Genomic DNA, 27,419 nt, shown 5'->3' with positions numbered 1-27,419 from the left:
CAGAGGATATGATTTCAAAGTTTTCTCCTCTTTTCTTCTTTCTGATTATATGGAAATTATTAGGCATTCAACATTTTTTGTCAAGTCACAGTGTAAAATTTTATGCGCACATCAAATCTCTGCAAAATAAGATTATTTCAGGACAGTTAATTTTAAAAGTCTTCATTTAAAGATGAGTTGTGTTTAATGTATTATCTTTTCAGTGGTTAGAGGACTTTGTAATGTATTTTGCCACTAGGAAGAACATTATGAAGACAAAATGCTTGTCTTGCGTCACACCTGATGGTACCAATATATAATATGTTGAATCAGTGAATGAATAAATATATGTTCTTCATCAGTTTGTTCCACATAAATTTAGTTTTAGGCAGTAGTCAGGGCCAAGAACAAAGATGGCAAAGTGTTGAGGTTAGACATGAGCCTGGATTGTGGTTATGAAAGAAAAGGATCATGTCACAAGTGTTCTGTGCCTTTTGAGTCTCTTGGCTAGGTAAACCTTCTTAACCACACATGCTATGGAGATTTCACGTCTACTTGCTTTTTAGGAGTGCTGCAGATATAGGGTGGTGTTTCTGCTTAGGATTAACTCTTATTCAAATTAATGGACAGATAGCTGGTTATGGAAAGAAAATATATTTATTTTGTGTTTATGTGGATTATTACCTTTAGTTGATGATAACTGATGTTGAGAAGACAAAACAAAACCATACCGTCACACAACTAGCTGTGACAGCCTGGCAGACTGAGGGGTTATTTTGCCTTTTTTTTTTCTTTTCAGCGTTAAAAGACACCTCAGAGAAGCTCAAACAGCTTGAGATGGAGAACAGTCCTTTGCTGTCCCCTCGATCCAACATCGATGTTAACATAAACAGCCAGGTATTCAGATTTCCCCTGTGGATACCTGATACACATCTCCAGAGCTCCCAGAAATATTTTCTTTCCAAAGACAGTACTTTCTTTTTTCTTTAGCTGGGAAATCTGTCTGTGCTTAGTTCTTAGAAACCTGTTTTCTCATTTTAAAGGATGAAATATGTAGATGTTTAGGTGGGAAGGGCGAAACGTGCACAGCAATGTGAATTGTAAGGTGATTTCATGATTTAAAAAAAAAAAAAACACACACACACAGTCAAGATGAGTGTTAAACCTTTTATTTTGATTCACCCAGTCTGGTTGAAAGACTTGCTGAAGCCTTTTGAAATTACAGAAGGATTTGTTTTAAAGAGAGCTGCTCTGTGGTATAAACAAGAAAGAGAATAGAATTTCAGATGCTTTAACTTCATCTATCATTTCTTTCTCTCCCCTGTCCCCTTAGAATTTTTTTGTTGTGGAGTGGGGGATACATACCAATTACACCAGTCAAGCTTCAATTTATAGTTTGACTATGATTTTCTTATTTCTATGTTAAGTAACTTACAGAAAGAGCTAAAATAAATTGAATGAGATGGAAATTTTGTAATTAATCATATGAGCTACCAGATGGCCCCACTAAATGGAAGAGTTGATTTTAGGTAATGATCTGGAAATAGCCTTTTTTTTCTCTCTACATGTAGACAACTGATAACATGACCAAGATGAATTTTGTTTTTGTTTTAAAGAGGAAAGGAGAACGGCTGACTCACAGTGTTCTTCCATTCTTGGATAAGTAACTGGAATTTCTTTAGAGACCAGTATAGAGTAGAAAGTGATTTTCTTCTGTCTTGCACTGTCATTATTAAAACTGTCTTTCTGGATCCAAGCCTTTTTTTTCCACCTTTCTTTCTAATATATTTTTTCTTAGAAATAGCTGTTAGAAGGTGATTCAATTTCAGAAAGGCTTTCCATTTTCTTGACTTTTCAGTATTCTATCCCACTTGTCTGTTTGCTTTCATGGTGTCAGTTTTTAAATATATCTCTGTAAAGTAGGGGAATGCAGGACCAGAGACAGAAGGATAAATTGAAAACTTTAGATAAAAGCTTTAGATGATTAATAACTAATGGAAATTCAGTGGAGGACTGGAATGACCCTAAAGAATGAAGCCTGGTAAAACTTGGGGGTAGGGAGGAGTGGGGGGTGGGGATTGTTGGCTGTGCTCAGAGTTATGGAAATCTATTGAACAGCTACTTGTTTCTTTTGTAAAATGTCCAGCATATCTTGCTATGCTATAACTGATCCTCTGAGGCAGAGAGTCTACTGCATTAGTGTTGAAGCCTTGAAAAGATGAGGAGGAGTGTGGGTTCAGGATAGGAGAGTAAAGGAGCACTTTAGGTGAAGGACAGTGTGCCATCAAGGAACATTTGGGGGATCATACAGCTAGGAAGAATAACAATATTTAGTGAGGGTTTACTCTATGCCAGACAAGAATAGAAGGAAGGAGGGGATGGAGCAAGATGGCCAAATATAACCCTCCAGTGATCATCCCCCTTGCAGGAACACCAAATTAAATAGTTCTCCATACAAGAAAGCACCTTCATAAGAACCAGAAATCAGGTGAACCATCATAGTACCTGGTTTTAACATTATACCAAGGAAACAGGCACTGAAGAGGGTAAGAAAGACAGTCTTGAATGGCTGATGCCACCCCTCCCCTATGGAGGAGGGTGGCACTGAGAATCTGTGCTTGGGGGAGGGAGAACACAGTGACTATGGCACTTTGTATTGAAACTCAGTGTTGGTCTGTCAGAATGGAAAGCAACGCAGGGCACAATTTCGCTGGTGCCGACAGAGGCTGCATTTAGAACAACCCTAGCCAGAGAAGAATCATCCATCCCAGGAATTGGAACCTGAGTTGCAGCTAGCCCACCACTGTGGGCTAAAGTGCTGTAAGGTCCTAAATAAATTTGAAAGATAGTCTAGGCCACAAGGACTACAATTCCTGGGCACATCCTGGTACTGTGCTGGGCTCAGAGCCAGTGGACCTGGGGTACACATGACCTAGAGAGATACTGGCTGGAGGAGCCAAAGGAGTGCTTGCATCACCCTCTCCCAGTCCCAGGCAGTGCAGCTTACAGCTCTGGGAGAGACTGCTTCCACTTGAGGAAAGGTGAGGGAAGAGTAAAGAAGACTTTGTCTTGTAGCCTGGATACCAGTGTAGCCACAGTAAAAGCAGCAAGCAGAGTCCTAAAGCCTCCATTTCAGGCTCCACCTCCCAATGACATTTCTAGATATACCATGGGCCGGAAGGGAACCTGCTGTCTTGAGGGAAGGGATCCAGTCCTGGCAGGATCTATCACCTGCTGACGAAAGAACCCTTGGGTCAGTGGTTTCCAGGCAGTACTTGCCTTAGGCCTTGGGCAAGACCTGGTACCATGCTGGCTTCAGGTGTGACCCAGGGCATTTTCAGCTGTGGTGGCCATGGGGAGAGACACCTTCTGCTTGAGGAAAGGAGAGGGAAGAATAAAAAGAACTTGGTCTTGCAACTTGGGTAACAGCTCAGTCACGGTAAAATAAAGTACTGAGTAGATTCCTACAGTTCCCAACTCCAGGCCCTAGCTCCTTAGACGGCATTTCTGAACCAGCCCTGAGCCAGAAGAGAACCTGCAGTCCCACAGAGAAAGGCACAAGTCTGGCTGGATTCACCACTTGCTGATGGAAGAACCTTTGGGCCTTGAATAAACGTCAGTGTTGGCCAAACAATAGTCACCACATATCTCGGGTGAGACCCAGTACTGTACTGCCTCAGCACAGTGTCAGTGGGGAGCCACAGGGGTGCTTGTGTCATTCCTCCCACAACTGCACGCAGCGCACTGAGAAGAGAGAGACTGTATGGGAGAAAGTGAGGGAAGAGAACAAGAGACTCTGCCAGGTAATCCAGGGAATTCTCCTGGATCTTACCCAAGACCACCAAGGCTGTATCTTAACAAGCCTGCAAGAGTCACAGCCTTACTGGGCATGGGGTTCCGCCTAATGCAGATGTGGCTGGAGTGACCAAAAACTTACATCACAACATTCAGTTCCCTTTGAATAACTAGAACTCCTTCTCAAGACAGACGGGTACAAACCAGCCCAGACTGCAGAGATTACAAAAAATACCCAACTCTTTAATGCCCAGACATCAACAAGCATCCAGGATCATCCACGAAAACATGACCTCACCAAACAAACTAAATAAGGCACCAGTGACCAATCCCAGATTGACAGAGATATGTGACCTTTCAGGCAGATAATTCAAATAGCTGTTTCGAGGAAACTCAGTGAAATTCAAAATTTCACAGAAAAGGAATTCAGAGTCCTATCAGATAAATTTAACAAAGAGATTGAAATAATTTTAAAAAATCAGCAGGAATCCTAGAGTTGAAAAATTCAATTGACATAATGAAGAATGCATCAGAGTCTCTCAACCACAGAATTGATCAAGCAGAAGAAAGAATTGGTGAGGTTGAAGACAGGCTGTTTGAAAATACAGTCAGAGGAGACAAGAAAAAAAATGAAGCACTCCTAGAAGATCTAGAGTATAGCTTCAAATGGACAAATCGAAGAGTTATTGGCCTTAAAGAGGAGGTAAAGAGATGTGGTAGAAAGTTTATTCAAAGGGATAATAACAGAGAACGTCGCAAACCTAGACAAAGATATCAATATTCAAGTACAAGAAGGATATAGAACACCAAGCAGGCTTAACCCAAATAGGACTACCTCAAGATATTGAATAATCAAACTCCCAAATGTCAATGTTAAAGAATCCTAAAAACAGCAAGATAAAAGAAACAAATAACATACAAGGGAAATGTCAATGTTAAAGAATCCTAAAAGCAGCAAGAGAAAAGAAACAACATACAAGGGTGCTTCAATACATCTGGAAGCAGACTTTTCAGCAGAAACCTTACAGGCCAGGAGAGAGTGGCATGACATATTTAAAGTGAAGTAAAAATTTTTATCCTAAAATAGTATATCTGTGTTTGAAGATATCCTTCAAACATGAAGGAGAAATACTTTCCCAGACAAACAAAAGCTAAGGGATTTCACCAGACCTGTCTTATAAGAAATGCTGAAGGGAGTTCTTCAGTCTCAACGGAAAAGATGTTAATGAGCAATAAGATAATCATCTGACGGTACACAACTCACTGGTAATGGTATGTACAGTAACAAACACGGAATATTATAACACTGAAATTGTTGTGTATAAACTACTCATATCTTGAGTAGGAAGGCTAAAAGACTATCAAAAATGTAACTCCAACAACTTTTCTAGACATAATATAATAAGCCATAAATAGAAACAACAAGAAGTTAAAAAGCCAGGGGTGGGGGTGGCGGTTTGAAGTTAAACTATAGAGTTTTTACTAGTTTTCTCTTTGCTTGTTAATTTTTTTTTTTTTTTTTTTTTTGCTATCAGTGTTGTCATCAGTTTAAAATAACATGTTACAAGATGGTATTTGCAAACCTCATGGTAACCTCAAATAGAAAATCCTACAACAGATACACAAAGAAATAAAAAGCAAGAAATTTAAACATACCATCAGAGAAAAGCACCCTTCACAAAAAGGAAGGCAGGCAAGAAGGAAGAGAAGACCACAAAACAACCAGAAAACAGATCAAAATGGCAATAGTAAATCCTTACTTATCAACAATAATATTGAATGTAAATCAACTAAACTCTCCAATCAAAACAGAGTGGCTAAATGGATTAAAAAAAAAGTCCCCAATGACCAACTGCCTACAAGATGCACATTTTACCTGTAAAGACCCATAAAGACTGAAAATAAAGGGATGGAAAAAGATATTCCATGCAAATGGAAACCAAAAAAGAGCAGGTTATTTATATTAGATAAAATTGATTTTGAGACAAAAACCATAAAAAGAGAGACAAAGAAGGTCGTTATATATTGATAAATGGTCAATTGAGCAAGAGGATATAACATTATAAATAATATATGCACCTAAAACTGGGGCACTCAGATATGTAGAACAAATATTATCAGAGCTACACAGAGATACACCTCAGTACAATTGCAGCTGGAGAATTCACCCCACATTCAGCAGAGGATAGATAATCCAGAAAAATTAACTCAAAAAATTGGATTTAATCAGTGTAGACCAATGGACCTAATAGAACATTTTATCTAGTGGCAGCAGAACATACCTTCTTGTCCTCAGCACACAGATTATTCTCAAGGATAGACCATATGTTAGGTCACAAAAGAAGTCTGAACATTCAAAAAAAACAAATCATTTCCAGTATCTTCTCTGACCACAGGGAATAAAACTAGAAATCAATAACAAGAGAAACTTTGGAAACTATACAAACACATGGAAATCAAACAATATGCTTCCAAATGACCAGTGGGTCAATGAAGAAGTAAGGAAATTTTTTAATTTCTTGAAACAAATGAAAATAGAAACAAAACATACTAAAATCTATGGATACAGCAAAAGCAGTACTGAGGAAAGTTTATAGCAATAAGCACCTACATCACAAAAGTAGAACAACTTCAGATAAACAGCCTAGGCCGGGCGTGGTGGCTCACGCTTGTAATCCCAGCACTTTGGGAGGCCGAGGCGGGCGGATCACGAGGTCAGGATATCGAGACCACGGTGAAACCCCGTCTCTACTAAAAAATAGAAAAAATTAGCCGGGAGTGGTGGCGGGCGCCTGTAGTCCCAGCTACTCGGAGAGGCTGAGGCAGGAGAATGGCGTGAACCTGGGAGGCGGAGCTTGCAGTGAGCCGAGATTGTGCCACTGCACTCCAGCCTGGGCGACAGAGCGAGACTCCGTGTCAAAAAAAAAAAAAACAGCCTAATGATGCATCTTAAGGAACTAGAAAAGCAAGAGCAAACTAAACCCCAAATTAGTAAATTAGTAGAAGAAAATAAATAATAAAGATCAGAGCAGAAATAAATGAAATTGAAACAAAAAAATACAAAAGATCAATGAAACAAAAAGTTGTTTTGTGAAAACATAAACAAAATGGACAAACCTTTGGCCAGATTAAGAAAAAAAGGAAGACTCAAATAAATAAAATTGTAGATGAAAAAGGAGACTTATAACTGATACTGAAAAAATCAAAGGATCATTAGGGATTAGTATGAGCAATTATATGCCAATAAATTGGAAAACATTGAAGAAATGGATGAATTCCTAGACACATGCAGCCTACCAGGACTGAACCAAGAAGAAATCCAAAACCTGAATAGACCAATAACAAGTAACAAGATCGAAGCTGTAGTAAAAAGTCTCCCAGCAAAGAAAAGCCCAGGACCTGATGGCTTCACTGCTGAATTTTACCAAATATTTAAAGAAGAACTAATACCTGTCCTACTCAAACTATTCCAAAAAATAGAGGAGGAAAGAATATTTCCAAATTCATTTTATGAGATCAGTATTACCCTGATAACAAAACCAGACAAAGATACCTTAAAAAAGGAAAACTACAGACCAGTATCTCTGATGAATATTGATGCAAAAATCTTCAATAAAATACTAGCAAACTGAATTCAACAACTTATCAAAAAGATAAGTCATCATGTCCAAGTGGGATTTATCCTAGGATGTAATAAGGATGGGTTAGCATATGTAAATCAATCAAGGTGATACCTTATATCAGCAGAATGAAGGACAAAAGCCATATGATCATTTCAATTGATGCTGAAAAAGCATTTGATAAAGTTCAATATCCCTTTGTGATTAAAAAAAAATCTCTAAAAAAAACTGGGTATAGACGGAACATACCTCAACATACCAAAAGCCATGTTACAACAGACCCACAGCTAGTGTCATACCTGAAAGCCTCCTTTAAGATCTGGAAAAAGGCAAGGATGCCCACTTTATTCAGCTGTTATTCAGTGTAGTACTGGAAGACCTAGCTAGAGCAATCAGACAAGAGAATGAAGTAAAGGGCGTCTAAATTGGAAAGGAAGAATTCAAGTTATCATCAGATGATACTATTTTATATTTGGAAAAACCTAAAGAAAAAAACTATTAGAACTGATAAATTCAGTAAAGTTGCAGGATACAGATCAACATACAAAAATCGGTAGCATTTCTGTATGCCAACAGCGAACAAACTGAAGAAAAAATCAGGAAAGTAATCCCATTTACAATAGCCACAAATAAAATGAAATACCTAAGAATAAAAATAATCAAAGTAAGTGAAAGATTTCTACAATGAAAACTACAAAATAATGGTATGAGATATCGAAGAGGACACAAAATTTGAAAGATATTCCATCTTCATGGATTAGAAGAGTCAGTATTGATACAATGTCCATACTTCCCAAAGCAGTTTGCCAATTCAGTTTAACCCGTATCAAAATACCAATGATATTCTTCACAGAAATAGAAAAATCTAAAATTTATATGGAACCACAAAAGACTCAGAATAGCCAAACTGTCCTGAGAAAAAAAGAACAAAACTGGAGAACTCATAGTACCTGACTTCAAATTATACTACAGAGCTATAGTAACCAAAACTCATGGTATCAGCATAAAAACAGACAGACCAATGTAAGAGAATAGAGAAGCCAGAAATAAATCCATACATCTGCAGTGAACTTACTTTTGACAAAGGTGCCAAGAACATACACTGGGGAAAGGACAGTCTCTTCAATAAATGGTGCTAGGAAAACTGGATTTCCATATGCAGAAGAATGAAACTTGACTTCTGTCTCTTGCCATATACAAAAATCAAATGAAAATGGATTAAAGACTTAAATCTAAGACCTCAAACTATGAAACCACTAAAAGAAAATATTGGATAAACTCTCCAAAACATTGGTCTATGCAAAGATTTCTCAAATAATATCCCAAAAGCACAGGCAACCAAAGCAAAAATAGACAAATGGGATCACATCAAGTTAAAAAGTTCCTGCACAGCAAAGGAAACAGTCAACAAAGTGAAGAGATGACCCACAAAATGGTAGAAAATATCTGCAAATTACCCATCTGATAATGGACTAATAACCAGAATATATAAAGAGCTCAGACAACTCAATAGGAAAAAAATCTAATAATCTGATTTTAAAATGGGCAAAAAATCTGAATAGACATTTCTCAAAAGAAGACATACAAATGGCAAACAAGTTTATGAAAAGGTGCTCAACATCACTGATCAGAGAAATGCTAATCAAAACTACAGTGAGATATCATCTCACCCCAGTTATAATGGCTTTTATCCAAAAGACAGGCAATAATGAACACTGACAAGGATGTGGAGAGAAAGGAACCTTTGTACACTGTTGGTGGGAATGTAAATTAGTACAGCAAGTACAGAGTGCCTCAAAAACCCAAAAATGGAACTATCATATGATCCAGCAATCCCACTGCTAGACATATGCCCAAAAGAAAGGAAATCAGTATATCAAAGAGATATCTGCACTCCCATGTTTATTGCAGCACTGTTAACAATAGCCAAGATTTGGAATCAACCTAAATATCTATCAACAGATGAATAGATAAAGAAAATCTGGTATATATACACAACGAAGTAGTATTCGGCTATAAAAAGAATGAGATCCTATCATTTGCAACAACATGGATGGAACTGGAGGACACTATGTTAAGAGAAGCCAGGCACAGAAAGACAAACTTCGTATGTTCTCACTTATTTGTGGGAGCCAAAAAACGAAGAATTAAACTTGTGGAGATAGATGGCTACCAGATGGGAAGGGTAGTATGGAGGGTGTGGGGAAAAGTGGGTATGGTTAATGGGTACAAAAGTATAGTTAGAGTGATAGAATGGATAAGATATAGCATTTGATAGCATAACAGGGTGACTACAGTCAATAACTTACTGTATATTTAAAAATAGCAAAGTATAATTGGAATGTTTGTACACAAAGAAATGATAAATGTTTCAGGTGATGGATACTCCATTTACCCTGATATGATTATTACACATTGTATGCCTGTATCTACATATCTCGTGTGCCCCATAAATATATACAAGTACTATGTACCCATAAAAATAAAAAAGTTGTTTTTAAAGAATAGAAGGAAGAATTCAGTATTGTACTACTAATAAAGGACATTTGACTACCTTGCCTTAACTCTAGTCAACTTGAGTAGAGGTTGAGCCCCCGATCTGAAAATTTAAAATTCAAAATGATCCAGAATCCAATACTTTTTGAGCACTGATGTGATGCTTAAAGGACATGCTCATTGGAGCATTTTTTATTTTGGATTTTCGTATTAGGAATGCTCAACCAGTAAGTATAAAGCATATATCCCAAAATCTGAAAAAATACAAAATCCGAAATACTTTTAGTCCGAAGCACTTTAGAAAAGGGATGCATAACCTGTATTGTTGATTCATGTTTTATTAATGTGGTGCATTTTTAATGAAGGCTGATTTCTTTACCTCTACTACCAACAGTTGTTGTTTGCTTAAGGAATGCAAATTAATATTAATGTCGGCCTGACTAAAGTAATTTTAGGAAGAAAACCTACTGAAAATAAAATACATCATTCTAAAGTAAAGCATGATTTGTTGGATGACTTGCCCGAAGAACTGAGAATGTCTTATCCAGCAACCTAATCTTAAGGCTCAGACTAGCACTACTGACAGCAGAGTTGACAGTGTTGTAAGAGCCCATTGTAGAGGGATCACATCTGGCCTGCATTATGCAGGATTTATACAGTCACCTGACATGCCTTATGTACTGTTGGTTCAGTTCTAAAAATGTGTTTATTGCCTACTTTTTGTAAGATAAAATAATAAATACTGTGTGGAATTCACAGACGAATGACAAGTTCTTGGCCCTCAGGAAACTTTAGCCCTGTCTAAATCCCACAGAAGTTAATATTGCAAATGGCCATCTCCAGTGACCACCTTCTTTCCCAGGTCTATTATGCTAATTGAATTTTCAGATGATAACAGCTGGGAAGTACAGTTTTTGAAAGACAAAATCAGGATCCATGAAGGCTTGGATAGATTGGAATGACAGACTGGGTTTAAGAACATAGACTTTGACAAATCATCATAAGTACAGGGTAGGGTAGGGGACTAGAATATTACAGCAGCATGTATTTAAAAAGTAAGAATATGTAAATGAAGTACGAATCAGCTGCAAAAGAGCTATGTTGTCTTAATTCGAAGGGTTCAAAAGGGGAGGCTCAACTATTTTTTTCATTTCTGGATAGCACTCTAAAAATGATACAGAAAAGTGACAGTTTGAGAAGAGAAGGATCTGTATGGTGAAGGGTCTTGAAACTAAGTTACAACTTGGGATTATTAGCTAGATGATTGCCACGTAGAAATCTCAGGAGGGAGCATGTTAACCATCTTTAGATAAATGAAGAGCTATTATGTGAAAGAGGAATTAATGTGACTTGCTTTTTAATGGCCTCAGAGAAGAGTTAAGGTCAGTGAATATGTTAGAGGTATGCAGATTTGACCTTAACACAGGAAAGTGTTTCCTAACAGTCATCTGACCAAGGAAGTGGCAGGTTCTCCAGTGTGTGACATTTCTCAGGCTAAGACTAAAAATTACCCACCTCCTGAAGTATTTTGGTGGTTGGATGGACTATTGTAACTTCCAACTTTGAGATGCTGTGATTCTAGGAGTTGTCAAGATTCTTCTCTTTCTTCATCCCTCCTCCTCTCTGCAACTTAGTCTCTGTGCTTTCTTTTTTTAAAAAAAAAGGTAAAATATACATATATAATTTACCATCTTGACCATTTTTTAAGTGTATCGTTCAGTGGTAATAAATACATTTATATTATTTGTCTCCTTCATTATCCCCTTCCAGACTTCAGTCTTCTCTTGGCCTATGTCTGAAATCCATTAGGATTTATGCCATATCAAGATCTACATATTTTTCAATTACTTCCTTCCCCTTAATTGCCTAAGGCAATCCAGAATGTTCTTTATCTTCAAATTTTATTTCAGGAATCAGTTTTTCTTGTTCTTTGATGAGCAGTACTTTGTTTTAAAAGCATAAAGGAACAGAATCTCAACTGCACTCAGCGAGGACAGTGGGTACAATTAAGGCACATGTGACCTTTAGCAACTAGTATTTTTGGGCTAAAAGATGAAAAGTAGGCCATGAAGACTATTCTCTTGACCAGAGGATGGCAGATTATTTCAGTAAAGGACTGGATAGTAAATATTTTAGTCTTGGAGAACCTCGTAGTCTCTTTCACAGCTACTTAGCTCTGCCAATTGTAGCATGAAAGCAGCATGGAGGAATGAACATGGCTGAATTCCAGTAAACTGTTTATATGACAGGTGGTTGGCTAGATTTGCCCTTTGGGTTATAGTTTGCTACAATTTTAGGTTAGGCCCTACAGAGGCTGTTCCCTTTAAATCCGGAGCTCTTCACAGATAGATGATTGTAAGAGTTGCTTATGCCTGAAATAAGATATGGCTGCTTAAGACACATGATTTCCTGACTGTCTGAAGATGAACTTTCATCAGTCTGTTTCCTATTTCCATATAACTATAGTGCATCAGAGTTGATTACAGTATATTTTTAAAATATCTAGGAGGAAGTGGTGAAGTTGACTGAGAAATGCCTTAATAATGTCATTGAGAGCCCAGGATTGAATGCCATGAGAGTTCCTCCTGACTTCAAGAGTAACATTTTGAAGGCTCAAGTAGAAGCAGTGCATAAGGTAAGCTGCCTTTGATAGATAGCCCTGAAGTGAAAAGAGCATGGGATGTAGAGAGTTGCCTTCCCCAACTCTAAATTCTAATCAAGCTAGGTTAAGGATGCAGTCAGGGAGTTAAAAAATAAGAGTAAAGATGCTCAGGGGGATACGAAGGCTAAAAAGGTCAAATTTGTATAGAAGTGAGCCTTCAATGTTTGCCATTTTGACAGCCAGAAAGCCTTGTGATTTTTAAAGCCTTATTTCAGTATTAAATCTATAATTCTAGGTCTGTCTTTATCCATCCACTATTCCCCACAACCCATCTACCCTCAATTTGGCAATATGTTTATGTAATTAGCAAAAAGAGTGAGGTACAAGGTGAAGAGTTGGCTGTGACATGGTGAAGGATGGAGTAGGTAGGGACTAGCTTCCATGAGGGATGCGGCAGCCTTGCTCTCAAAATCAGCTTTTCCTTGGCTCTCCGTGACTTTCAAAGTTACATTCTGTCCTAAAACCAGGACAGAAGCCTGCCTCACTTAAGTGAGTTGTCAACTAGGATTTCAAATTCACCTGTTATTGAGAAGATGCACTTTACCCATCCTGTCCCCAGGTACAAGCCTTGAAGAGACCTGAGTGGACTTTAGGAATATTGTTCGTGTTCTTTATCCATTTTCTCCCCAGAATATAAACATGTTTTATAGCATATTTACATATAAAATAAATATAAAATATGATAGTATTGACTCTAGAATCTCATTTCTGTTCTACCACCTACTAGCTTTGTGACTTGGGCAAGTTAATTTCTCTGAGTCACAGTTTAATTATGTATAAAATAGGATAATGGTAGTACCTACCTTAAGGTGGGCTGTAAAGGTGAAATAAGGTAATTAAAGGACATGGAATAGTGCCTGGCACATAATGAGCATTTAGAAAGTGTTGACCCTCAATAGTTATAGTAGCAGTAGTAGTAATAGTTATTATTTGCTATGGTCTGAATGGTTGCATCCTCCCGCAAAATTTTTATGTTGAAACCTAATCCCCAAAGCCATGGTATTAACAGATGGGGCCTTTGGCAGAGCCCCCAAGAGTAGGAGGGAACTTATTTAACCCTTCAGCCATGTCAGGATGCAGTGAGAAGGCGCCATCTATGAGGAATGGGCCCTCACCAAACACTAATTCTGCCAGTGCCATAATCTTTGGTTTCTCAGCCCCCAGAACTGCAAGGAATAAATATTTGTTATTTATAGGCCACTCAGATTATGTTGTTTTGTTAGAACAGCCTGAATGGACTAAGAAATCATTACCTTACACTTCAGTTATCATTTTGGATCTTTCTTGACTTGAAGAATAGAGAAATAACATGAGTAGCCCTAAAGAAAAGGGATTTGATTTTACAGTGAAAAGACCTTCTCATGAAGAGAAATCCGGGATCACATACCTTCACTGTGAAATCTACTAAACATTTATGGAAGAAATATTAGCAGTTCTACAAAGTTTTTCAAAAAGATAGAAGAGGAGGGAACACTTCCCAGTTCCTCTTATGAGACTAGTGTCACCCCAATACCAAAACCAGAAAAAAAATTAGAAGAAACTACAGACCACTACTCCTCTTGAACATTAACTTAAAAGTTCTTAACAAAATATATTAAACACTTTATAAGTAGGATCATACATCATGACCAAGTAGGGTTTATCTTGGGGAAAATGTTGGTTTATCATTCAAAACCCAAATAGTTCACCATATTAAAAAATACATAAAATTGTCTCAATTCATGTAGAAAAGGCATTTCACAAAACTCAACACCTGTTCATGATAAAAAACTCTCAGCAAGCTAGCAATAGAATGAAACTCCTTCAGCTTGATAAAGAGCATTTATGAACAAATCTACAACATCATAATTAATGATGAAAGGCACGCCCACTGAAATAGCTAAAATTAAACACTGACCATCCCTGTGTTGGTGATGATGGAGCTCCTGCGGTGCAACATACATTGCTGGTAAGAACATAAAATGGTATAAACACTTTAGAAGAGTTTGGCAATGCATCAGCCATACACATATCATCTAACCCAGCAATTATATTCTTAGATATTTGCCCAAGAGAAATCAAAACTCAGGTTAACACAGATGTTAGTACATGAATGTTCTTTCTTCTTTCTTTCTTTTCTTCTTTATATGAAATAGCTAAAAACAGATGATTGTGATGTATCTATACAATGAAATGTCTGAATAAAAAGGAATGAATTAGTGATTTATACAACAACATGAGTGAATGTCAAAGACGTCTCCATGCTGCTCTAAAGAAGCAGATGGAAAGGATAGGTACTGTGATTCCAATTATATGAAATTGTGGAAAGTATAGATCATCATTTACCTCAAATAAGGGTTTTTTCATGGGATTATGTGGGAAGCCTCAAGGGAATATCGAGGCAGGGAGTGGGGGAGATAGTGGAAATGTTACATGATGTTGGCTAAACACTTGTATGCCTTTAAAAAAAATTTATTGAACCGTACTTTTTTAAAAAAGTTGGTGCATTATTGATACCAGGTGTGGTGCCTCATGCCTGTAATCCCACCACCTTAGGAGGCCGAGGCAGGTGGATCACTTGACATTAGGAGAGTTCAAGACCAGACTGACCAACATGGTGAAACCATGTCTCTACTAAAAATACAAAAATTAGCCAGGTGTGGTGGCACACACCTGTAATCCCAGCTACTCGGGAGGCTGAGGCAGGAGAATCACTTGAACCTGGGAGGCAGAGGTTGCAGTGAGCTGAGATTGTACCACTGCACTCTAGCCTGGGGGACAGAGTGAGACTCAATCTCAAAAAAAAATAAAAAATGAGTGCGTTACTGAGAACCATCTAGTAAGATCGTGTGAATTTGTATACCAAATAAAAAAATGAATCTTTGATTATTAATTTAAGTATGGGGTAGGATTGTACTAGGTACACTGCTGATATTTCCATAGATAAGGTATGATTACCTCTTATTTTAATTGAAGCAAACTGATATTTCTATTTTTACCAGAAAGAAATGTAAATTTCTTGTTACTTTAGTATCCTCAATAAAGATTTACTTTTTTTAATATTTCATTTTCTTAGGTTACAAAAGAAGATAGCTTATTAAGTCATAAAAATGCCAATGTTCAGGATGCTGCCACAAACAGGTACAGTTCTGGGTAGACTGAATTAAATTGATGTTCTTATCTACTACCTTTTTTGTCTTTTTTTCTTCTCAGTCTATCACCACATGGTTTCAGGATGTCTGTCTGAAAGATAGCTTGAGTTCACTCTGTTGTATCCGTTACAGACCACTTAGTACCTAGTTTTATATTATTTGAAGATGTTCCTAATTAGTCTGCCAACATTCCCATTTATCTTCAACTGATTCGAACCAACAGAGCAGAAACCATCTTAAAGATATGTGTAATCTTTTCAGTCACCTGGTAAGGAGTGTGTATTATTCTCTTACAGTAAACTTTCATGTCATCCTGTTATCACAATGGCCTTGTTCTTATCAACTTAACTTACTTGCCATGGGTTCTTATAGTAACTTGAGTTAACTTTCTTTGCTACTCCTTCCAAGTCTCTTCTGCCCTTCTTCCCTTTAATGAGTATTTTGGCACTTACTTGTCTTGTTAGTTAGGCTTTTATTCCATGCTTTATGGCCATTGACTTTCTTCACCACTGTGAATCTGATGTTCTGTACTTAGTGTTAAAAAATGTTGAGCAAATAAATGTGTTTCTTTTTTTACTATTCAAAACTTATTCAGTCAAGGGTTGTATGATTAATCATATTCAGTTCCAGATACCATAATCAACATAGCACCGCACATAGCATGCATAGTGTATAGCACTTTATATAATAGTTAGTACTCAACAAAAGTACTAACTGGTGATCAGGGTAAAGCTAGAATTACAACTTGACCTTGTAGCTAATTCTAATTGCCAGGCAGTGTCTCAGACCTGTAATCCCAGCACTTTCAGAGGTCAAGGCAGGAGGATCACTTGAGGCCAGCAGTTTGAGACTAGCCTGGGCAACATAGTGAGACCCTGTCTCTACAATTAAAAATAAAAAATTAGCCGAGCATGGTGATCCACGCTGTAGGCTTAGCTCCTCAAAAGACTGAAGAGGGACAATCTCGTGAGCCCAGGAGTTTGAGGCTGCAGTGAGCTATGATCGCACCACTGTGCTTCATTCTGAGTGACAGAGTGAGACCCTGTTTTTTTGTTTGTTTGTTTGTTTTAAAGGGGCCAGGCCGCGGTGGCTTATGCCTGTAATCCCAGCACTTTGGATCACCTGAGGTCAGCAGTTCAAGACCAGCCTGGCCAACGTGGTGAAACCTGTCTCTACTAAAAATACAAAAATTAGCTGGGCATGGTGTCGCATGCCTGTAATCCCAGCTACTGGGGAGGCCAAGACAGGAGAATTGCTTGAACTCAGGAGGCAGAGTTTGCAGTGAGCCGAGATTGTGCCACTGCACTCCAGTGTGGGCAACAGAGCAAAACTCTGTCAAAAAAAAAAAAGAAAAGAAAATTCTAATAACCACTGTTAGTACTAACATTTCTAGTACTATTGTTATTATTGAAGTCTTTCAGAATAAAATTTTTTGTTTGCCAGGAGAAGGGTAATGGGGACAGGACTGCCCCATGTTCATCAGAAGTTTCATTGAACTCTTGAAGCTGGAAAGAGCCTAGAACATACTTCCAGATTTATTTTTCTAAATGGCTGTTCATATTTTGAATAATCTGTTTTTCCCCTAGGATTTCAAATGCATCCTTTGAAATATACTAGGTTCTTGTATAAACATGGGTCTATTTCTAGATCTTTTCCTTCTCTGTTAATCTATTTTCCCCATGCTATACAACACTGTTTTGTTTTACTGGACCTCCTTTTTAAAAATGCAGTATTTTAGGCATGGAGACACTATGGAGAAGTATATAATACATACCTGTATACCAGATATCAAGCTTTGTCACATCTTAACATTTTACCATAATAGATTTAGATCAGTTTTCTTTTTTTATTGACATAATTCACATACCACAAAATTCACTCTTTAAAAACACACAATTCAGTAATTTTACAAAATTGTGCAACCATTACCACTATAATAATTCTAGAACATTGTTTGAGAATGTTCTAGGAACACCATAGGTCTAGAAACTCCTTACCCTTACTCCTTACCCTTTCCAGACCTTAGGTAAGGTAGAAACCTTCATACTCACTATAATACTCATCCTAGTTCTCATATATACTCATCCTCATTCTACTTTACCTAAGGTCTTCATACTCACTAGGATGAATATTATAGTGAGTATGAAGGTTTCTGCCTTACCTAAGGTCTGGAAACACTTTACCCATTAGCAGTCACTCCACATTCTGCTGCTTCCCCAGCACCTGGCAACCACTAATCTACTTTGTCTCTGTGTTTACCTGCTCTGGACAGTTTATGTCAGTGGAATTATATGTGTCCTTTTGTGTCTGGCTTCTTACATTCAACATAATACTTTCCAAGTTTGTCCATATTGTAGCATATATTGGTACTTTGTCCCTCCTTATGTCCCTCCTTATGGCTAAATAATATTTCATTGTATGGATATACCACATTTATTTATCCATATATCAGTCGATGGACATTTGAGTTGTTTCCACTCTTTAGCTATTATGAACAAAGTTAGAAATGGATATTTGTATACAAAATTTTTTTTGTAAATATACTTTCAGTCTTCCTTAGTATATACCTAGGAGTAACACCATTTCTCCTCAGTCATATGGTAACTCTATATTTAACTTTCTTAAGAACTGCCAAATGTCTTCCAAAATGGCTGTAACGTTTTTCATTCTTACCAGCAATGTATGAAGATTCCAATTTCTCCATGTCATTGACAGTGATTATTATTCTCCTTGTTTATTATACTCATCCTAGTGAGTATAAAGCGTGTCTCGTCTCATTGTGGTTTGATTTGCATTTACCTAAGGACTAATGATGTTGAACATCCTTTCGTATATGTCTTCTTTGGAGAAAATGTCTATTCAGATCACTTATTTTTGTAGTAACAGCTTCATTGATAAATTTGATTCAGATACCACACAATTCATCCATTTCAAGTGTGCAATTCAGTAGTTTTTAGTACATGTTCATACATTTAGTACATCCTGTATTTAGTACATGGAACCACCATCAGTAACAAATTTCAGAATATTTTCATCACCTCAAAAAGAAATCCCCTGCTCTTTAACTGTAACCCCATCTACCCTGCACTGCCTTTCCCCTAACCCTGAGGAAGCACTCTTCTACTTTCTGTCTCTATAGATTTGCCTATCTGGACATTTCATATAAATAATACTCTGTAATATGAGGTCTTTTGTGTCTGGCTTCTTTCACTTAGCATAATGTTTCCAGGGTCATCCATACTGTACTATTATGTATCAGGACTTTATTTCCTTTTATGGCTGTATAATATTTCATTGTATGGATATACCACATTTTGTTTATTCATCTGTTGATAGACATTTAGATTGTTTCCACCTTTTGAGTGTTAGGAATATTGCAGCTATGAATAGTCATGTACAATTTTTTGTTTGAACACCTGTTTTTCAGTTATACATCTAGAGTAGAATTCCTGAGTCATATGGTAATTCTATTTTTAACCTTTTAAGGAGCTGCCAAACTGTTTTCTACAAACACTGCACCATTTTCTATTCCTCCCAGTAATGAGTGAGGGTTATTTCTTTACACTCTTGTGGTATTTCACCGTACTTTTTTGTTTGTTTGTTTTTGAGACAGGATCTTGCTCTGTCACCCAGGTTGGAGTGCAGTGGCACGAGCACAACTCATTGCAGCCTCAAACTTAGGCTCAAACGATCCTCCCACCTCAGCTTCCTTAGTAGCAGGGACTACAGGCACATGCCACCATGCTCGGCCAAGTTTTTTATTTTTAGGAGAGACAAGGTGTCACTATGTTGCCCAGGCTGGTCTTCGAACTCCTAAGCTCAAGTGATCCATCCCAGCCTTCCAAAGTGCTGAAATTACAGGTGGGAGCCACTGCACCCAGCCTCAGTGTACTTTTGATTTGCATTTCCCTAATGATTAAGAATGTTGGGGATCTTTTCATGTGTTTGTTGGCCATTCGTGTAACTTCTTTGGATAAATGTCTGTTCAAGTCCTTTGCTCATTTTTTATTTTGTTTTCTTATTTTTTAGAGACATTATTGCTCAATCACCCAGGCTGGAATGCAGTGGCATGATCATAGCTCACTGTAACCTTGAACTCCTGGGCTTAAGTGATCCTCCTGCCTCAGCCCTCTCAGTAGTTAGGATTACAGGCACACACCACCCTGCCCAGCTAATTTTTTAAGCTTTTTTTTTTTTTAGAGACAGGGTCTCACTAAGTTGCCCAGACTGGTCTCAAGCTCCTAGCCTCAGGCAGTCCTCTTACCTTGGCCCTGCAAAGTGCTGGGATTATAGGTGTGACCTACTGTGCCTGCCCACCCCATTTATTTTTCTATTTTTTTTTCTAATCCCATGACAGATTACCCATTTTTAAATCGGGTTTATTTTATTGTTGAATTGTAGGAGTCTTTGACCAAATATCAATTCTTAATACCAGACTCTTACCAGATATATGATTTGAAAATTTTTTTTCCCATTCTGTGAATTGTCTTTTCACTTTCTTAGTGATGCCTTTTGATGCATAAAAATTCTTTGTTTTGATGAAGTCTAATTTATCTACTTTTCTTAGGTTGCCTGTGCTTTTGGTGTTTTATATAAGAAACCACTGCCAAATTCAAGATCATAGTGATTAACAGTTGCATAGCTTTAGCTAGAACTTCCAGTATAGGAAACTTATATTTAGATCTTCTGTCTATTTTCAGTAAATATTTTCAGCTGGGCATGGTGGCTTATGCCTGTAATCCAGGCTGAGGTGGGAGTATTGCTTGAGCCCAGGAGTTCGAGACCAGCCTGGTCAACATAGCAAGACCCCGTCTCTACAATTAAAAAAAAAAATAGCCAAGCATGGTGGTGCATACCTGTAGTTCTAGATACTTGGGAGGACTGCTTGAGCCAGGAGGTTAAGGATACAGTGAGTCATGTTCACACCACTGTATTCCAGCCTGGGTGACAAGAGTGAGACCTTGTCTCAAAAAAAAAAAGAAAGAAAAAAAAGGTATATGGTGTGAGGTAGGGGTCCAACTTCATTCTTTTGGTTGTGGATAAACAGGTGTCTCTGTCCTAGATCTTGGCAGTCCTATCGAAATCAATTGGCCATTTCCTTCTGGTCCTGGACTCTCAGTTCTATTCCATTGATCTATATGTCTGTCCTTATGCCAGTACCACACTGTTTTGATTAGTGTAGCTTTGTAGTAAGTTTTGAATTAGGATGTGTGAGTCTTCCAACTTTGTTTTTTTTTTTTTCCAAGATTCTTTTGAAAACTAAGGATCTCTTGCCATTTTGTATAAATTTTAGAATCAGCTTTTCCCTTTATGCAAAACAGGCTGCTGGGATTCTAATAGAGATTGCATTGAACCTGTAGATTGCTTTGGTTAGTACTATAATCTTAACAGTATTAAGTCTTCAAATACAAGATGTAGGATGTCTTTCCATTTATTTAGGTGTTCTTTAGTTTCAGTGGTGTTTTGTAGTTTTCAGTGTACAAGTCTTTTGCCTCCTTGGTTAAATTGTTTCCTAGGTATTTATATCTTTATGCTGTTGTAATGTAGTTGTTAATTTTGTTTTCAAACTGTTCACTGCTAGTGTATAGAAATACAACTGATTTTTGTGTATTTATCTTGTATTCTACAACTGTGCTGAGTTTAATAGGTTTTTTCTGCATTATTTTTTTTTTTTTTTTGAGATAGAGTCTTGCTCTGTCACCCAGGCTAGAGTTCAGTGGCATGATCTCGGCTCACTGCAAGCTCCGCCTCCCAGGTTCACGCCATTCTCCTGCCTCAGCCTCCCGAGTAGCTGAGACTGCAGGCGCCTGGCTAATTTTTTGTATTTTGAGTAGAGACAGGGTTTCACTGTGTTAGCCAGAATGGTCTCGATCTCCTAACCTCATGATCCACCCACCTCAGCCTCCCAAAGCGCTGGGATTACAGGCATGAGCCACTGCATCTGGCCCTTTTTTTTTTTTGGACAGAGTCTTGCTCTTGTCACCTAGGCTGGAGTGCAATGGTGTGATATCGGTTCACTGCAACCTCTGCCTCCTGGGTTCAAGCGATTCTCCTGCCTCACCCTTCTGAGTAGCTGGGATTACAGGCACCCGCCACCATGCCCAGCTAATTTTTGTATTTTTAGTAGAGATGGGGTTTTACCATGTTGGCCAGGCTAGTCTTGAACTCCTGACCTCAGGTGATCTGCCCACCGCGGCCTCCCAAAGTGCTGAGATTACAAGCATGAGCCACCACACCCAGCCAGTTTTTTCTGCATTCTATAAGATTTTCTATATAAATGATTATGGCATCTGTGAATAGTGATAGTTTTACTTCCTTATTTCCAGTGGGGAAGTTTTTATTTCTTTTTCTTACCTGATTGCTTTGGCTAGAACTTCAAGTACAGTGTTGAACAGAAGAGATAAAAACTAGCATTCTTATTTTATTTCTGAAAGAGATAAAGGGAAAGTTTTCAGTCTTTCACCATTGAGTGTTGTGTGTATGTTTTTCATATATACCCTTTACCATACTGTGGAAATTCCCTTCTATTCTGTTTGTTTTTATCATGAAAAAGTGTTGCATTTTTGTTATATGCTTTTTCTGCATCAATTGAGATGCTCATCAATTGAGATTTTTTCCTTCTTTCTGTTAATATGGTGTGGTTTTCTGATGTTGAACCACTCTTGCACTTCTAGAACAAATCCTATTTGGTCATGTTATATAAGCTTTTTAATATTCTTCTCGATGCAGTTTGATAGCATTGTTTTAGCTCATATATATTGATAAGGGATATTGGTCTGTAGGTTTCTTCAACTCCTGGCCTCAAGCAGTCCTTCTACCTCAGCCTCCCAAATTGCTGGGGATTATAGCTGTGAGCCACCATGCCTGGCTGGTTTGTAATTTTCTTTTTTTTTTTTTTTGAGACGGAGTCTCGCTCTGTCGCCCAGGCTGGAGTGCAGTGGCGCAATCTCGGCTCACTGCAAGCTCCACCTCCCGGGTTCATGCCGTTCTCCTGCCTCAGCCTCTCCGAGTAGCTGGGACTACAGGTGCCCGCCACCACGCCCAGCTAATTTTTTTGTATTTTTAGTAGAGACGGGGTTTCACCATGGTCTCGATCTCCTGACCTCGTGATCCGCCCGCCTCGGCCTCCCAAAGTGCTGGGATTACAAGCGTGAGCCACCGCGCCTGGCCCTGGTTTGTAATTTTCTTACAATGTCTTTGACTTTGGTGACAGGGCAATAATGTTGGCCTCATAGAATGATTTAGGAAGTGTTCCTTCTTCTGCTGTGTTTGGGAAGAGATTGAGGAGCATTATTGTTAATTCTTTAAATGTTTGGTAGAATTCACCAGTGAAGCTATGGTCCTGGGCTTTTCTTTGTTGGAAAGTTTTTGATTACTGATTCAATCTCTTCACTTTTTGTAAGCCTATTCAGATTTTACATTTTGTCTTAAGTCAGTTTTGGTAATTTGTTTTCAGGAATGTTTGCATTTCATCTAGGTGATTTAATTTACTGGAATAAATTGCTCATAGTATTTTCTTCAAATCCTTTTTATTTGTTTTTTGCTGAGAGGTTCCATACTTTTTAATTTCTGATATTAGCTGAATCTTTTCTTCCTCATAAGTCTAGCTCAATATTTGTCAATCTTGTTGATCTTTCAGTGAACTCACTTTTGGATTTCAGTTTTTCTTCTTTGTTTTTCTAGTTCCTTAAGGTGTAAAGTTAGGTTATTGATTTTAAGATCTTATTTTTAAATGTTGGGATTTACAGCTATAAATTTTATTCTGAGCATTGCTTTTGCTGCATTTCAAATATTTTGGTTTTTTTTATTCATCTCAAATTATTTTCTAATTTTCCTTGTGATTTCTTCCTTTATTGTTTTTTGAGAGTGTTTTATTTAATTTCTGTATTTATGAATTTTCCAGTTTTCCAATTATTTATAATTTCATTCATTATGGTAAGAGAAGATATGTGGTATGACTTTAGTCTCTTTAAATGTATTGAGATTTGTTTTCTGGCCTAACACATGCAGTCTGGTAGAGAATGTTTCGTATGTTCTTGAGAAGAATGTACATGTACATTCTGCTGTTATTGGGTGGAGTGTTCTATATATGTTCATTAGGGCTCATTGGTTTATATTATTGTTTAATTCTATTTCCTTATTGATCTTTTCTCTGGTTGTTCTACCCATAATAATGAACGGAAGTAGAATATTTAAATATCAAATTACTATTATAGAATTGTCTATTTTTTCCCCTCAGTTCTTTACATATTTTACTTAATATATTTGGGTCTCTGTTGATAGTTGTGTATATGTTTGTAATTGTTATATCTTCTTGATGGATTGAATCTTTTATCAATGTATAATGTTTCTCTTTGTCTTTTGTCCTTTATCTTTTGATTTGAAGTCTATTTGTCTGATATTAGTATAGCAACCACAGCTGTCTTTTGATTACTATTTGCATTGAATATCTTTTTCTGTCTTTTCAGTTTCAATCTATTCACATCTTTGGATCATAGTGAGGCTTGTAGATAACATATAGATGTATCATTTTTAAAAATTCTTTCTGCCACTCTCTACCATCGTAATTATACATTAATCCACTTACATCTAAAGTGATTACTGATAAAGGACTTCTTCCATTGTACGATTTGTTTTCTATATGTCTTTTGTCAATTTTGTTCCTCAGTTTCTCCATTACTGTCTTCTCTTGTGTTTAATGTTTTTTTCGTGGCATACTCCTTGATTTCCTTTGCATTTCCTTCCCTATATTTATTTATTTTTTTGAGACCAAGTTTCACTCTTGTTGCCCAGGCTGGAGTGCAATGGTGCGATCTTGGCTCACCGCAACCTCCACTTCCCAGGTTCAAGCGATTCTCCTGCCTCAGCCTCCCGAGTAGCTGAGATCACAGGCATGCACCACCTATGCCCAGCTAATTTTTTTTTTTTTTTTTTTTTTTGTATTTTTAGTAGAGACGGGGTTTCTCCATGTTGGTCAGGCTGGTCTCGAACTCCCGACCTCAGGTAATCTGCCCGCCTTAGCCTCCCAAAGTGCTGGGATTACAGGCATGAGCCACTGTGCCCAGCCCCTCCTTCCCTATATTTAAAAATGTATCCCTTAGTGGTTATTTTGGAATCAAATTAGCATCTTATACAGCCTAGTTTGAATTAATACTATATATAGCTTCAATACTCTACAAAACCTTTGCTCTCCTGTGTGTGTGTGTTTCTGCCCCTTTATATTGTTATTGTCACAAATTACCTATTTACGGGCCGGGTGTGGTGGCTCATGCCTGTAATCCCAGCACTTTGGGAGGCTGAGGTGGGTGGATCACAAGGTCAGGAGATCAAAACCATCCTGGCTAACATGGTGAAACCCCGTCTCTACTAAAAATACAAAAAATTAGCCGGGTGTGGTGGTGGGTGCCTGTAGTCCCAGCTACTCGGGAGGCTGAGGCAGGAGAATGGCGTGAACCTGGGAGGCAGAGCTTGCAGTGAGCCAGGATTGTGCCACTGCACTCCAGCCTGGCTGACAGAACAAGACTCCGTCTCAAAAAAAAAAAAAAAAAAAAAATTACATATTTACACATTGTGGGCCTATTAAAATTAATTTGTAATTGTTGTTTTATGTATTTATCTTTTAAATAATAATGGAATAAAAGAGAAGTTACACCCAAATTGTAAAATACTTACTTTTATGCTTACCTGTATAATTACCTTTACCAGTAATTTTCTCTATTTTTCTTTATATGGTTTTGAGTTACTGGGTAGTATTCTTTTCTTTCAGCTTGAAGATTCCCTTTAGCATTTTATGTAAGGAGTACCTACATGTAAGAAACTTTCTTGGCTTTTGTTTATCTGAGAATGTCTTAATTTCACCTTCATTCTTTAAGGTTAATTTTGTTGAATATAGAATTCTTAGTTGACGGTACTTTTTTTCGGCACTTTTAAATATGTCATCCCATTGCCTTCTGGTCTGCATGGTTTCTAATGAGAAGTTGGCTATTATTCTTATGAGGATCCTTGTACATGATGAGTCATTTCTCTCTTGCAACTTTTGAGAATCCCTTTGTTTTTGTCTTTTGACGTTTAATTAATAGGTCTGGTGGGGATCTCTTGAGTTTATCTTATGGAGTTCATTGAGCTTCTTAGATGTGTAGATTCGTGTATTTTATCAAACCTGTTGAATTTTCAAGTATTATTTATTCAAATAATCTTTCTATCCCGTTCTCTTCTCCTTATAGAACTCCCTTAATACATATATTGATATGCTTGATTATGTCCCACAAGTTTCTCAAGCTCTGTTCATTTTTTTCATTGTTTTTTCTTTCACCTCCTGATACTGAATAATCTCAGTTGACTGACTATTCTGCCTGCTTGAATCTGGTATTGAAATCCTCTAGTGATTTTTTTATTTAAAAAAAAAAAAAATGGAGACACAGAAGCTGGGCACCTCCCATGGGGCTTCCGCACACTGGGGCTTGCTCCCAGCTCCCAATGACTACAAGGGGATGAGTGAATTGAACTGGCAAGGAGCAACCCGCTCTCACCCTGGGCCTCTGGAATCCTGGCAGGAAGCGGCCCCATGACCACCACGGACATTTGAGTTGCTGGGAGAGCTGCTTAGAGAAGCGGTGGGGCAGCAAGCCAGCTGATGTGGAGCCCAGAGGGTTTGGTTCAGGAGCATCTGTCACGGAGCATGGCCAAGGACAGCCATCCCCCTAGGGTCAAGTTGCTCCCATAGGAAACTTTAGCCCGAGGAGAACTGTCAGACCTGAACTCTACAGGGCAATCTTGCCCATCAGGCAGGGCTGCTCTGAACTGAGCACCGCTTGGTCTGCTGGCCTCCCCCAGGACCCCAGCCTGGCCATACCTGCTTACAGGGAAGCCTCTGGTGCCCTGGGAGCCAGCATCCTGGCTTTTGCACTGGCAGACTGTGCCGGACTTGCAGAGAGTTCCTGTAGGGCGGCCCCCATGGCCATGCACCAGCCTTCCCACTCCCTCCCCCACACTTCAGCTTCCCCCTGGGGCTACACCAGTGCCCCACATCGCTTTGCTAGCATGTGTGTGCATGGGCTGGCTTTGTTTCCTTGCCCCACCAGTGCACCTATGTCCATGCACCCTGCCCTGCCACTGCTGCAGCAGGAGGGCAGGTCCCTCCTGTGTCCCACCAACTGTCACTGCAGTCACAACCTTGGCAAGCACAGGGCCAGCCAGCACTGTGGCAGGAGTGAAACTAGGCATGGAGAACAGCAGATTCTCCCCCATCCTGAGCAACCACCCCTGCCTGTGGTGCACAGAGCAAGCACACAGACCTGTATTACATAACAGTAAAGGGTTCAGTTCAACAAGAAGAACTATCCTAAATATATATGCACCCAATACAGGAGCACCCAGATTCGTAAAACAAGTTCTTAGAGACCTTCAAATAGACTTATACTCCCACACCGTAATAGTGGGAGATGTCAACAGCCCACTGACAGGATTAGACACATCATCAAGTCAGAAAATCAACAAACGTATTCAGGGCCTGAATTCAGCAGTGGGTCAAATGGACCTAATAGACATCTACAGAACTCTCCACCCAAAAACAACAATATACACTCCTCTCATCGCCACATGGCACATACTCTTAAGTTGATTACATAATCGAACATACAGTATTCCTCAGCAAATGTAGAAGAACTGAAATCAGAACAGCCACTCTCTCAGACTATAGCACAATCAAATTAGAAATCAAGACTAAGAAATTCTCTC

General features: G+C 38.3%; 1 protein-coding gene across 5 annotated transcripts in view; it reads left to right on the top strand.

The window, feature by feature from the left end:
- EPB41L5 (erythrocyte membrane protein band 4.1 like 5) overlaps positions 1-27,419 on the top strand; it is a 174,966-nt gene that overhangs the window by 124,196 nt on the left and 23,351 nt on the right. For all 5 annotated transcript variants that reach the window (XM_055261069.2, XM_055261067.2, XM_055261068.2 and 2 more), the window contains exons 18-20: positions 779-876; positions 12,397-12,525; positions 15,608-15,672. In XM_055261069.2, the coding sequence (XP_055117044.1) occupies positions 779-876; positions 12,397-12,525; positions 15,608-15,672 (292 nt within the window). The remainder of the gene's footprint in view (positions 1-778; positions 877-12,396; positions 12,526-15,607; positions 15,673-27,419) is intronic.

Source organism: Symphalangus syndactylus, chromosome 22 (genome assembly GCF_028878055.3).
Source record: "Symphalangus syndactylus isolate Jambi chromosome 22, NHGRI_mSymSyn1-v2.1_pri, whole genome shotgun sequence".
NCBI lineage: Eukaryota > Metazoa > Chordata > Mammalia > Primates > Hylobatidae > Symphalangus > Symphalangus syndactylus.
The sequence above is the reverse complement of the archived record's forward strand: the minus strand, read 5'-3'. Positions and strand labels throughout refer to the sequence as shown.